This window comes from Oryzias melastigma, linkage group LG4 (genome assembly GCF_002922805.2).
Source record: "Oryzias melastigma strain HK-1 linkage group LG4, ASM292280v2, whole genome shotgun sequence".
Lineage (NCBI taxonomy): Eukaryota > Metazoa > Chordata > Actinopteri > Beloniformes > Adrianichthyidae > Oryzias > Oryzias melastigma.
In genome coordinates this window covers 25,994,616-26,008,691 of record NC_050515.1, presented here as the reverse complement: position 1 = coordinate 26,008,691, position 14,076 = coordinate 25,994,616, and the positions used below count along the sequence as shown (strand labels likewise).

Sequence of the window (14,076 nt, the reverse complement as noted above, 5' to 3'; positions counted from 1 at the left end):
TCCGCCCTCCCCAACCCGCGCTCCTCCCCAGTACATCAAAACTGGTCCTTGCCTCGCTCTACCACTAGCTCCACAATGCCTCGCAGACCTGTGTCGGATTCTGACTCGGATGGCAGTGGAGGGGACCCTCCTCCGCGCAGGCAGACCCCCCTTGTTGACAGCAGATACAAGTACGGATATTTCTACAGGGTGTCCCATAAATCTCCATGAATAAGAGACATGATGCATTCCGTACTTTTATAGTTCTAAAATGTATTTCTTTGTATTTCAGAGAAAACATTTGAATAAAGAGCAAAATGGCAGTCATATATATACATAAAAATAGTTTATGTCCAAAAACATTCACTTTTCCTATGCATGGAGGCGTATGGGATACCCTGTATTTGATTTGGATACGCTCTGCAATTAGAAATCGGTCCTCGGCCGGCGTTTCAGCTCCGATCGTTCCTGACTTGTCACTTTTCCTCTCGTCTGCAGGGTCCTTCCTGATCTTCATGGCGCCCTAAAATCCTCCCCCATTACTGTTCGCCAGGAGCCACTGAGGAGAGTTAACTCTCCCCTGAGAATTCCACCACCAGGTTGGATAAACAAACGCACATCATCACATTTCCTTGTAATGGCACATGCCCGGTTCCCTTATAAAACATTTCCTTAACAATATTTATCTAATATATATGTGAAATGCAGGTGTACAGAAAGAAAGATGAGGCTCAAGTATATCAGGAAGTACTTTTCCTGGGAAGCATGGCATTTGTTTTCACAGATATGCCGATGACACACAACTCTACATCACAGCGTGTCCTGATGACGAAGAGTCAATGAATGTACTTTAAACTGTATTTATCTGTTAAACTGTATAAATCATATTTCTTACAGCTGAACCAGAACAAAACAGCAGTTTTGATTTTGGTTCTGAAGGCAACAGTGAAACCAGTTTATTAAAACTATAAGATTATGAAATGTCTCCTGGCTGTTCTATTTGTCTCCGAGGTGAAATTTAATTGAAAAAGTAACAAAAATAAGATTTTATCATCTTAAAAACATTGCCAAAGTCCAGTCCAAGTCCAAGTGCCAAAGGTGATAATGCATGTTTTTTATTTCAAATAGAATAGATTATTGCTCTCTGGTCTTCTTAGAAAGAGCACATTAAACCTTCAGTTACGCCAGAAGTCAACTGCATAGATGAAGACGAGGAGCTTTCCCCCAATTGAAAACTGCTGCATTGGTTCCTCATGATTGACAAATTGATGCATCTCTGCATTGCTTTAGAAAACCAAACTAGCATGAATGATAAAAAAGAACTGTAAATATTAAAATACTAGTGACTGAAGTTTACAGTGCTTTAATATTTATTTTTTTCCTTCCCCAGAGTCTGAATCTGACTCCGATAGCACCTCACCGCCTCTACAGAGGCATACCACTTCCCACAGTCAGGACTCCCTCAGCAAATACAGGTACAGATGAAGGTCCTCCAAACCTCACCCCCTAACCGAAACTCAACAAGAGCTCGTCCAACGGAAACTGAACAGACGACAAACCTTTCTCATTGTTTACCATACCTAATCAAACATATTTGTTTTAAAATAAATTTTTTTACACTTTTTTTTCTATTTTTATGTTTGTTTTTGTTTCTATTTTATATTGATTTTATCAGGTTTTATAGGTTTTATTTTTGTGGGTGTTCTTGATTTGTATTTTCCATGTGTTGATGATTTGTTAACCCTGAAATAAAAGTGGCTTTTCATTGTTAATCAATGAAATAAAAGAGGCTTTTCACTGAACGTGTTCTCCTGTATTTGGCTTAGTGGTGATGCAAAAGGCAGCAAGACTGCAAGTATGCATGTTGCAAAAAAAAAAAAAAAAAAAGTTTGCATTTTTAAACTGAACCTGACCAAGCAGCTAAAAACTGCACAATCTATAAAGGTTCATGTTGTTCGGTCACAAAGCAGTTAAACTTCACAAAGAGCACTTCCCTCACAGACCATCAGGTGAATATTCAACATTTCAGTCTCAGTTTCCCATAAATAATCATCATTTTAGCCACTTGCCCCCCTTCGCCAAACGTAACTGAGATTTGTTCCTCCTCCCTCACTCCCGCCTCCCTTTCTTCTCTTCCAGAGTTCTGCCTGAAGTTTCTCTGCAGCCTCAGGTGGAGACGCCACAATGGAGCGCTCCTGACGCTGTACCGAAAGCAGGTGTGTCCATACGGAGCTATAGTGTGCAATTTTATACATTTTCTATATAAATCCTTCTAAATTTTCTAAAGAATGTTTACCTACAGCAATCCAATCATTATTTACATTGTAGTCATAGTTGGTTTGTTTCATTCCACAGCTCCCTCAGACTCTGATTCAGAGCCCGACTATGCACCTGTTCCACGAGTTGAGACCACAAGAAGTAGACAGAGAGCCAGCGGCAGACGCAGGTGAGAAGAGACCTGCAGCTTCATGCCCTCTAAACTGCCAGTTATAGTTTTAATATAGAATAAACTAGATAGAAACTTTAATCATTCAAGAACCCAAACTTTACCCATTTCCTCCAAAGACTCAACCCAGTGATCCTGTCTTACTGGTTTCAGTCAGGTTTTGTATCTGGGTCAGAAAAGTTAAAAGTTCAAGTGGCATTTTTTTATATATTTTGGAAGTTAGTGACACTTTAGGAAAAAAAAAAGTGAATGTATTAAATGATTCTCCTGAGTCATGGATTTTGTTGATCAAAATAGGGAAGTGCGTGCAGCTGGTTTCTCTGTAACTCAAAGGTCATATCTTTGTGAGCCACATGACTTCCTGCCAAAATTGCATCACTTCAACTGATTACAGTCAAAACAATGTTTGACATTTGACGTGGTCACGCAGGGTTTGGCAGTTCATTCCCAGTTGATGATATCTCTGCTTGCATTCAAAAGAAATCTGCTTTTCGCAAGAAACAATATAGTTTCACAAACATTTGAATTTGTTTTTGTCAGAGCTTCTACAAGGAAGTCTGCAGCGAAGCAGGACGCACCCCGCCATGTCCCGTCCCCTGCAAGACCACCTCCTGATGGTCAGTCCACTCTTCTGTTTGGAATTAATTTCCATCATTCTTTTCTCGGATTAGACGTTGACATAATGCACTGCTAAAGTCTAAATCATGATTTTTTTTGGCTTTAGAATCCTCAGATTCAGATCCACTTTCACACCTCAGGAGGTCTGGCAGCTCTGAGCGTGAGGACGCCCACCGCAGGTACGGTCGAGTGATGGTATTCTGCTGAATGAATTTTAAAACATTGAAACTGACAAGTAACAGGCCTCCGTAGACGGGTAAATCTAAAGTTTTGGAAGAAGACTGTAATAAACAATACAAGGATTATGTTAGTTATTATATGAGCTTGTAAAAAGTTTTGATTTTTTTTTTTAATTTTTTGGTTAGTTTCCATGTCATACAAATCACCATTATCCTAGAATGCACATATTATTGGCTTTTTTAGTGCTAACAATCAAATGTTCATTTTAGTTATGAGGATAAAGTACTGTATGGGGAAGAATTGATTCAACGATATATCGTGATATTTCATTTGGCTATACTTGTGCCAATTTAAAATGCTGACAAGCTTATATTTAATTAGTAATGAGCTTCTTTCAGCGTCTTACTTTTATTTTCCACCTAAACCCCTGACCACTAGTTGACAGCACAGCACATTGAACCTCTCTGAGCAGCTCTACACTGAACCAAAACAATAACAAGATCTCCCGAGAACCAGCTTGTTTAAAATATGTATTGTATCATGAGACATGTCTCACGATAGCGTATCGCATCGCCAGACTCTTGCCAATACACACCCCTACTGTGTACATCTGGGCCAGGGGCGGAACTAGGGGGGGACAGGGGGCATCTCCCTTTCAAGTAGAGCTGGGTTGTTAAATCGATTAATCGATTTGAATCGGGTTAAGCTTAGTAAGTTATTAATAATATAAATCGGTTCAGCACATAAAGCTAAAGTCTGCTAGCTTGATGCTAGCATTTAATAGAATTTCCCATAGGACGGCTAATGCTAACTCGCGGTTGACCTAAACATACTCACAGATATGAATTTACCAAACTCTTTTAAGGAAATATTTTTTTAAAGTAACCATTTGTGGTCTAAAACATATTTTTTTCTCATATTGTCTTCTTCTCCAATGCTATAGAATGATTTGCCATTTCGTGACCAAACTGAAACGCTCTCCAGGAGAAGCAGAACAATGTTTACTATGTTAATGATCTGAACATTTTTGTTAGAACTTCTGCTTTGGAGAATCCATGTAACACTGTATGATATTAACAATTTAATGATTTCACTGATACATTTTACAGTATATGAACTGTATCAGATTAATATACATATATTCAAATGATGTTGTAGATTATTGTATTTCTAAGCAAATGTGTATAAATGTGTAAACTCAAAATTGAATTAAATTGAAGAATCAAAAGAATAAAAAAAAATCGGAATCGAATCCGTTCAGGCTCTTGTGAATCAAATTGTTTCTGAAAATTATAACTGATACCCAGCCCTACTTTCAAGCAAAAATTTCAATATTTGTTGACATGAAAAAACAATGCAAGTACTGAATATGCCTGATATCCATTTTTCTCCACAGTACCAAGCGTGCTGCTAATGGAAAAGCCTCCCTTCGGTCTGGGATTTCAGTGAAGCACAACTTAGCTCTTCAGTGTAAGGCAACCTAAGCAATTTATTGTTTGCTGTGATTGTAGAACTTTATTAGCATTAGTTTTTGTGTTATTTTTATCGTCTTTAAAAGCAATTGGTAACAAATGTTAACTTCTCTTCCAGCCAACCCTGTAGAGGAGCCTCTCTATTTCTTACCTCCAGATTCATATCCGTCATCTAATCCAGAGTGAGTATTACAGTGACATCAAACCTTCTCTTGCATTTTCTCAGTGTTTAATGCGCTTCTGTCTCCTGTGATTCTCTAAGATACAGTTCAGATGTTCAGACGTTGAGATTTGCGAAGGAGCGAAGTTTGGGTCTGAGACTTGTGGGAGGCAATGATGTGGGCATTTTTGTTGGTGGAGTTCAGCCAAACAGCCCAGCATATGATCAAGGAATGAAAGAGGGAGACCAGATCCTACAGGTCAGCTCATTTGGGTTTAGAAACCTAAAACATTATTTTCCACAACTTCCTCAGTGTGTAAAAATCACTAAAATTGGACTAATTTCTCGCTTTATTTAGGTAAACAAAGTCGATTTTAACCATTTTACACGAGAAGAAGCTGCCAACTTCCTCCTGAACATCAAGACAGGAGAGAAAGTTGAAATCTCTACACAGAGAAAGATGGACAGTGAGTGTGGATCCTCTTTAGCATTTCCAGTTGGTCGACAAAACTACTGTTATTTAGATGCTCGGTCACATTGTTGACTATTTTTAAACAAATAGTCTCTAAATTAATTTGAAAATACTTTAAGTGCTTTTTAAAACCTCCAAATGTGCTATTATGATTACAATTTTGATTACCAAAATATTTATTTAAAAAATGGGATTTAAGGATCTTTAATGTCATTTCATGAGATGAAACAAAATTAGTGTCGTTGATCCAGGGCTAGCCAATCACAGAGCAATAAGAAAACATCAAAAATATGATAAATATTACACTAAAATACAACTTAAAACAAAAAATGCTAATAAAAAATGACATAACTTGACAACGTGAACAGCAGAGAAAAGTGTTAGTCCTGAGCCATTCAAAATTGAAGAAGCAATTAAATCTTATCTGAGTGACATTTGCTCTGCTTTAATGATAGATTTGCCACAGCTCAAACCACATTATGATACAGTTGTTGTGTTCTCTTTTAAATATGAAGTAATGTTTATTGAAGTGAAAAGATGATGTAAAGAAGTCAGTGTCCTAAAAAAATCCATGATTTCCATCATTGTCCTCTTCAATCATTTCTCATACTGTGTTTACAGTTTATAAGAAGATCTTGAAGTCCAACCTGGGAGACAACTTCTACATTCGTACTCACTTTGATCACGAGTCTGACCACCCCATCGGTCTGACCTTCACCAGAGGAGAAGTGTTCAGGGTCGTAGATACTATGCACAAAGGGAAGATAGGAAACTGGCTGGCTATCCGTATGGGAAACGACCTGCACGAGATGGAAAAAGGAACCATTCCCAACCAAGAGAGGTATGGAAAGGGGAGAAGTTTTCTTTTTTGCCTTGATATCCCACATTTTGAATGATTTGATCCATCATGACCAACAGAGCAGAGAAACTGGCCAACATTGAGCGATTGCAGCGACCTAGTGCAGAGAGGCAGGCGTCGGGGCCGAGAGCAGAGTTCTGGAAACTACGAGGTCTCCGAGGGAATAAAAAGAACGACAAGAACAGGCGTAGCCGTGACGACCTGCTGCAGCTCACCATTCAGGGAAATTACCCGGCCTATGAGAGAGTCCTGCTCAGGGAAGGTTAGGAGCAGCTTTTCTACTTCCTACTTTCTTGTCAGAAACTCAGAACTCACTCAACAGGTTTTGACACTTTTTAAATGTTTGTTTTGTGCAGCTAATTTCAAACGGCCCGTGGTCATCCTGGGTCCTCTGAATGACATTGCTATGGAAAAGCTGTCCAGAGAGTTGCCTGATGATTATGAAGTGGCAGGTAACTTACTGATTCTTTCTTTCATGCAGTTTTTTTTTTTAGAGAAGTGGAAACAGTTTTTGGTCTCTGTGAATTATTTAGTCTAATTTGAGCGTGTATTCATTGGAGTTTTTCTCTACTGCAGAGATGGTTCCTCGTGGTGGATCAAGTAGTAGCTCTACAGTAATCAAGCTGGAAACTGTGAGGAAAATTGCAGAAAAGGTAATCAGTAACTCTCAGAACCTCATTAAAAAATGTAAAAGATATTGTTTAATAGCATAAAAAACTCCTAATTGACTTTTTATTTCAGGACAAGCACCCTCTGCTGGACATCACTGCCACTGCAGTGGAAAGGCTGAACTATATCCAGTACCATCCCATAGTGGTGTTCTTAGACCCTCATAGTCGCAAAGAAGTCAAAGCTATGAGACAAAGGTACAACCCCAACTCCAACAAGAGTTCCCGACGTCTCTACTCGCAGGCCCTCAAGTTAAGGAAACACGCCAGCCACCTGTTCTCAGGTAAAAATTATTCTTAAAAAATATATATTATTCTTACATTCTTTTGTCCCTTACTTTTACAGATTTTATACACCTTTGACACCATTTTGGCTGCACATTATTTCCATCCACTTTTTAGACCCACTTAATCCTTTCTGGGGTCACAGGGTCGCTGCAGCTTATCCCAGTTACTGTTGAGTGTTTGGAGGACCAGGAGAGACAAATTGAAATAAATATATACGTTATTAAATTATTAAATGAATGTGTTGATTATTAGAACAGGCATTGATTATTTAAAATGGACATTAAATGAATAAAATTGGAAATTAATAAATACACGTTTAAATATATGTGGCATTAAAATATTAAAATAGCCATTAAAAAGCACATTTAAATATTTCATGACACACTTATGTATTTCATAGGTGGGCTGGAAGGGACACATTGAAATAAATGTACTAAATATGAAATTATTAAATACATTTGTCATTAATTATTTAAAACTGGCATTAAGTAAATAAAATTGGAGCTCAGTAAATAAAGGTTCCCCCTGGATGGCTTGACAAGTAGACGACGAAATTGTGCAACTTGGATTTACGCTAGTAAATTTGTCTAATGGAAATGTGTCAATTAAAAATAAAAAAAACTCGCATTTATCAAAATAAGTTTTTGTGCTTGGAGGAGGGTTTTTTGTCACATATTTCCCGAACCACTTTTTTTTCCCCAATGAAACGAGTCATGTGACCAACAACAGACTGCACAGCGGGCTCCACAAGAGGTCCCACAGCAGCACACAGTCCATCAAAAGTTGAGGGTGTCGTGGAATTGTTGGATCCACAGCTTCTCTGTAAAATCACCAACCACAGTTTCCCCAAAATCCTTCATCTGTAGCAGCTCCTATGTGCAAGGAACTTGCGGCTCCACAGCCTGAATAAAACATCTCCTTTGATGGATGATGATGAGTGAGGAATGGAAGAAACTTGAATGTGTTTACTGTAAATCAAAGTATAGTTCATATCCGTCTCCATATTTCAAAAAAAAGTTGTTTTGTGTGTGTGTGTTTTTTTTCTTGCATATTTATGATTTTATATGTAATTGCAAAATTGTGTTTTTTCAGCATTTCTAGAATTTTGATAAAGTTTTGTGCAGAAGTTTCATAGAATTGCAGTTTCATCTCATTTTTTTTTTTTTGCTAACAATTTCCTTTAGCTCGAGTGGACCTGGAACCCGGCTCCTACGACTGGTACAATTCTCTAAAGGAGAAGATCCGCCACCAGCAGTCCAAACCGGTCTGGGTGTCTGAAGTCACGGTACAAAAAACACACATAAACACAGACACACTCGGAGCTAGAAGGAATTCAGTTCATGCATCAACTCTTAAAATGTTTATTTAGCTGTTTAACATTCTGAGCCCCTCACTGAATTAAGCAGCACGTTTGGTTGATCAGAGAACTCTGTTTACACAAAGACTACTTTGTCATTTTGCTTCAAGCATGTTTGCAAAATGACAAAGAGGTCAGTTCATATTGTATCATTCCAACGACAACTTCTCACTTTTAGCTTCAAAGCACTACTACATTTAAACCTATATTCCTATTATTTATTGCTTTTGTCTTTCCTGATCTAAGGTAACTTCAGGTGTCCTTAAACCAGACTTTCTTTCATGCAAAACATGAACCCTGTGTTTAACTGACACCAAACCGCCTGAGGTGTGAATATCTTTGCATAATTGTGTTTGTTCTGCTGTTAGCTGGAGACTTACTTGTCTTTTCTGCATGGAAATCACATTTTAGACACACAGTTAGGTGTGACTAATTTTATGTGTGTTCTGACAAAAACATTACAAAGATTTCTGACAAAACATTTGGACAACTTTGTATTTTCATCTAGTCAGATACTTTTTAAATTAAATATTCTTCTGTCTAGTTGGAGAGTGGAGGAGAACCTGATCTAGACACTCTGGATCAAAACCAGTCTGACTATCTCAGTGCTGCCAGTGACCTGGAGGACACTGACGGTGAGGTCTACACTGATGGAGAGGTCTACACCGACAACGAGGACCTGGAGGAGGCGTATCCTGGCCAGAATGCAGCTTTGCTCCCTAGGGTCTCTAGGGGCCCCGGAGCTGCCCTAGCTCGATCCTCTGAGCCTGCTTTTGGCGACCACAACCCAGAGATGGACGACGAGCCAATTGATGACAGGTTTACTACCAGAGAAATCCCGCCGCTGATGCTTGTGCCAGAGCCCAAGTCGCCCCATCGGGAGCAGTACAGCCCGCCCCACAGCGATGCGGAGGACAATCCCTCTAATCGCAGTTATTCAGACTCAGACTTCGGTGCTCTCGATCAGCCAGGACCAACCACTCCATCAGATGGACCCCCAGATTTTGTTGCCCCCTCACCCTCGTCTCGATTCTCAGTAGATGAGCCATCGGATGGCGAGGACCAGCAACATGCCAGCCTGTCCACCATTGAAAGGACACTAGAGCAGGTTTGTACCCCGACCGAAGCAGTGTTTTGGTTTAGACTAGAGAACATTTATGTTATGAGATCTATGTTACACTCCCTTATAATCGTACTTTTTAAAATATTGTAAAAGAAGATTTTATTTTTAAGCTTTTGTGTTGACAGTCAAACAGAAAATGTAATTTACTTTCATAAGAATATCAGTCTGAGCTAAAAGTATAAATTATTGAATTTAAAAAATAGCACATTTTTCATTTTTCTTTTTTTGCTGTAATTTTTCTTTTTTACAAACCTTATTTAAAGGCATCACTGACTTGATTACAATAGGTTAATATTCTAGACAAATCGTTCATTTTGTGTTACAAGCACCAAATTTGGCACGGATTAGGATCTCCTCTTTCAGAAAAGAACCGTCACTGCCCGATCTGCATGCAGAACTCTATCGGTTGCACCGCTCTCCCCACATCCACAAACCTTACGTCACTTCCTTTCTTTGTCAACTTTACGACATTATCATTTCTGAACAGTAACTCTGTGATCACATGTTTTTCTAAACAACAGAGAGCACCAAATTACAGCACCAAAAAATAAAAAACCCTGTAATTTTATATTGTTTTCATTAAAGACAATAGAAAATAAGGATGTAACAATTCTTTGGCAATCGGTAAAAAAACGATTCAAACTCGTCTACATGTTCATTGAAAATTTAAAAAAATGTATTTGACAGCTTTCCATGCAGGCGCGCCTGTGTGTGAGTGTGTAGGTGCTTACACACCGGCCGCACAATCAATGAAAAGTCAATGCAATGCACGTCAGAATTCCTGGCCTTTGTACACAAAGCGCGCGTGAGTGCACGTTGCTACGCAAGTCTTTAAGTCGGGCAAATCAGGCACACACTGAATGTTCAACCCGGTTCATGGTGCTTACACACCGGCCGCGTGCAGTGCGTCCAAGAACACGCTCTACATGGGATTATAAACGTGCGCTAAGCAGGTGGTATCCACACCAGAGCAGCGCGCTCACACAGATGGCGGAAGGGAGGAGAATCTTCTTTTTGTATTACAATATTACAATAGAAAGAACCTCAGAGCAAAAAGTCAAAGCAGAGCAAATCCCCCAAATCTTGCTCCAGGTTTGTTTTTTTGTTTTTACGAATCTGTTCCCTTAATGTCTTTCTGGGTGTCACATTAATCCAATTACTTTGAATTTGAATTATAATCAAAGTTCTGAAAGGTTTTGAAGTTCATCCTAATTGTTTCTGTCATCTGTTGCAGACTCGAATGGCAGAGCCTCAGGCACAGGGAGAGGAAAAGAAACCTGCACTCATTGTGTAAGCGTTTTAGGGATTTGTGGCACAATGGAGGAGCACAAAGTCCTCTGCTGACTTAACAAACCCTCATGTCTTCCTTCTTCACAGCCTAGCTCATCATCACCAAGCGGTTCAGTTCAGACGCACACAAATCCGAGGCAGCGACAGCTCTGAGAATGAGGAGGGAGCGGACGCGTTTGACGAGGACGAGGCGGACGACATCGAATGGGGTCCTGCAACTGAACTTTAGACGAACTGAAGATTTTAGTCTGTAAAACTTCCCAACAAATGTTTATGAAAAGTTTTGCTCTTTCAAGAAACTTTTCTTTTGTAGAATGTGGATGGCTTGCTTGAAATGGTGAGGAATGTTCAGAACGACCAAAGTAGAACATGATGATCTAAGTGTTTGATTTTTATATTTTCCATTTCTATGTGAAACAGTTGTATTAAAGCTTTCATAACAATACACAGAGTGTGGCTTTAGGACAATATTTTATAAATTTTGATTTTTTTTTTCTCTCTCCATTTTTAGAAATGTTTTTTCTATAATAAAATGTTCTGATTAAAAGAAATTAAATGTTCTAGTAGTTTTATGCTTTTTGCTCAGTGTGAACTTTGAATCGCTTTATAATCATTAATAGGAATGCAGAGTTGTATGGACATAAACATGTTTTGTTTATTACCAATGACCACTGCTTTGTGTTGGGCTTTAAAACACAAAATACCAGTAATAGTGAATTCTGAATAATCAGATTAAGGAAAGTTGGATCATTTGAGCCCACACATTTACTATTTCTGGGACTAATGAGTGCATTTCAAAATTAATACACCAGTTTTCTTAAAAAAATTTTAAATTATTTTTTTTATTTTTACTTCTTTTATTGTTATGCAACCGTGGTTTAATCATAAAGCACTGAGCTCATTATATGGGCTTGCTTTCCAAATTGCCCTAGTTTTAGTTTATGGTTTCCTGTTGGTTTTTACCTTTGGGGGGGGGAAAAAAAGAATTACTTCAGAGTCATAGTTGCTACTTGTGGAAAGTGTATGCTGTTGTAATTTCACCTAATCAAGTAGAAGTAAACATAACTAGTTAAGTTATAATTTTTTAATTGTTTTGTTTCTCAGAGCAGAAACACAAAGAAAAACAAAAAATGCTGGGCTTATTATAACTTTACCTGCAAAAACTAAATTATCCTTAGTTCGAAAAAACTTCCCAAAGCAATTTTTTATTTTATTTTGTTAAACCAGTCCTTTAAGAACCTAAATACTTAGTAACGGCACTTCAGTGGATAAAACCCATCCAGCTGTGTTAAAGGGGCGGCAGGTCTATTGCATTTAAAGACCCACTCTTATGAAAATGTTATTTTTAAGATGTTCTTTTTCTCATAATGGAGGACATATATTAAGACATTTAAGCTCAAAATTGAATTTGAGTGTTTTATTTTTTTTTTTTAATCATTTTTATTCAGGAGCAGATGGAAAAAAAAATCAAATTTGAAGAGGAAATTATTTGTAGCGTAGAAAACACACTGCGGGCCACAAGCTCCCTGTTTGCTGTGCTGGGAGGGGAAGAGGGGGTGGGGTTGCTTGAGCTAACCCCATGGGTAATCAACAACTCAGAGGTGAATATTTGATGAGGTACTGCCGCTATACTGAAACTATGTCCTTGAAAACATTTTTTTTTTAATACCTTGGCTTAAAAACAATATAATCATAATTAAAAGACCACTGGGAACACTATTTTAATAGATCAAAAGATGATTGGAATGGATCATTGAGGATTTTTTTCCTCTACTGTGGGTTATGATTAACTACTATGTGTCATTTGTTAAAAGTCAGATTTACAAACATCCCAAATAAAAAGCAAAATAGGCATACACATTTGAATTTTCTTTTGATTTATTAAGGCTGATTGTTTAATGCAAAGAGAAGCATAGGCTACTTTTTAATTTAAGATTTGCACGTTCAATTGATAAAAGAGAACCCAGAAAAATATGACTGCTCGAACAAATGAAACAGACTTAAGATGGCCTGACAGCTTTGGTTTGAAGTGCACACTGAACTTTGAGTCGGATGTTCAGGCTTCTGAGACCAATGAGGAATCAAAGAGTAAGGTGACGGTCAGCTCCAAATTCAGCGTCATGCAAAGTTGATCTATTTGTATCCTACTTTTATTTTGCACATTTTTTTTAGAATAACCCATATTGCATATTTATTTGGTCAACAAACATGTTACTATTTTGCTAGTTGTTAAATACTCCAATGAAAATAGCTTTTGTGCCTTTTTTCTAATGATGGAGGACATGTATAAAGAAAATTAAGCTTAAAAATGTGTTTATAAATATTTTTAGATTCAAATTATTGTGGATCATTAGCAGATGAAAAAAATGCAGTTGAAAGAAGCTTCTAGATGTGATGCAGGAAGTACAGTGGCCGTCCACAAGCTCCCCGCCCCATTCTGATGGATCCATATGTGGACAAATAAATCCATGAACATCTTCATTTTCCTCATTTGAGCTGGAGTCTGGCTCAAAACTGTACAGGTGGAATGATCTGATATTGTCCATCATATGTTTTGCACCGCTAATATTAGGTTGTGGGAGATCGTAAACAAAAGAATGATGGGAAATGGGAGAATGCTCACTCAGTCCTGCCCACTACTCAGAAGGGAATTTCTGATGAACACCTGCTGCTCTGCAGAAACTATGTTCTAGAAAATGACACAGGTTTGTTGATTTTGGATAAAAAGCACACAATAATAATTAAAAGACTATTTTAAATGTGGCTATAGAGTAAATGCTGCTGTTAGTTTGGGTGTCCTTCAATAAAAGCTGTAACTTCTCACCATTTTAGTCTTCTGGTTGTACATTCTCTGAAAAAATGGCTGAAATGTGTTTAATGTGCTTAGATTAAAAAGAAAATGTTGTATACTATATTTTTATGTCAGTTTGAGTAACCAATACAATCCCTGTGGCCTTCTGTGTTACACTGCCAAGAACTTCCCTCCCTTTGGCACTCTAGGAAAATTTCCTAGATCCTGCTCAGAGATATGCAAAAACACAGTATATGAAAATGATTTTTTTTTCTCCCAAAGACAATGAAATTAAGAAGTAAATGCGTAAGATTAGTGCTGGGTGGATCAATCCAAAATATCAATAGTATCAATCTCAAGTTGGTATCGGATC

At 38.0% G+C, this 14,076-nt stretch overlaps 1 protein-coding gene across 2 annotated transcripts in view; it reads left to right on the top strand.

Moving 5' to 3' along the window:
* tjp3 (tight junction protein 3) overlaps positions 1 to 11,363 on the top strand; it is a gene marked incomplete in the record, with an annotated part of 22,191 nt that extends 10,828 nt beyond the window's left edge. For both annotated transcript variants that reach the window (XM_024279232.2, XM_024279231.2), the window contains 20 exon segments: positions 1 to 170; positions 478 to 578; positions 1,370 to 1,454; positions 2,119 to 2,195; positions 2,335 to 2,425; positions 2,966 to 3,042; positions 3,150 to 3,222; positions 4,620 to 4,693; positions 4,814 to 4,877; positions 4,958 to 5,114; positions 5,214 to 5,322; positions 5,949 to 6,168; positions 6,246 to 6,448; positions 6,543 to 6,638; positions 6,763 to 6,839; positions 6,928 to 7,138; positions 8,327 to 8,427; positions 9,044 to 9,607; positions 10,857 to 10,912; positions 11,000 to 11,363. In XM_024279232.2, coding sequence (XP_024135000.1) covers positions 1 to 170; positions 478 to 578; positions 1,370 to 1,454; positions 2,119 to 2,195; positions 2,335 to 2,425; positions 2,966 to 3,042; positions 3,150 to 3,222; positions 4,620 to 4,693; positions 4,814 to 4,877; positions 4,958 to 5,114; positions 5,214 to 5,322; positions 5,949 to 6,168; positions 6,246 to 6,448; positions 6,543 to 6,638; positions 6,763 to 6,839; positions 6,928 to 7,138; positions 8,327 to 8,427; positions 9,044 to 9,607; positions 10,857 to 10,912; positions 11,000 to 11,141 — 2,748 coding nt within the window.
* Positions 11,364 to 14,076: the final 2,713 nt, after the last annotated feature.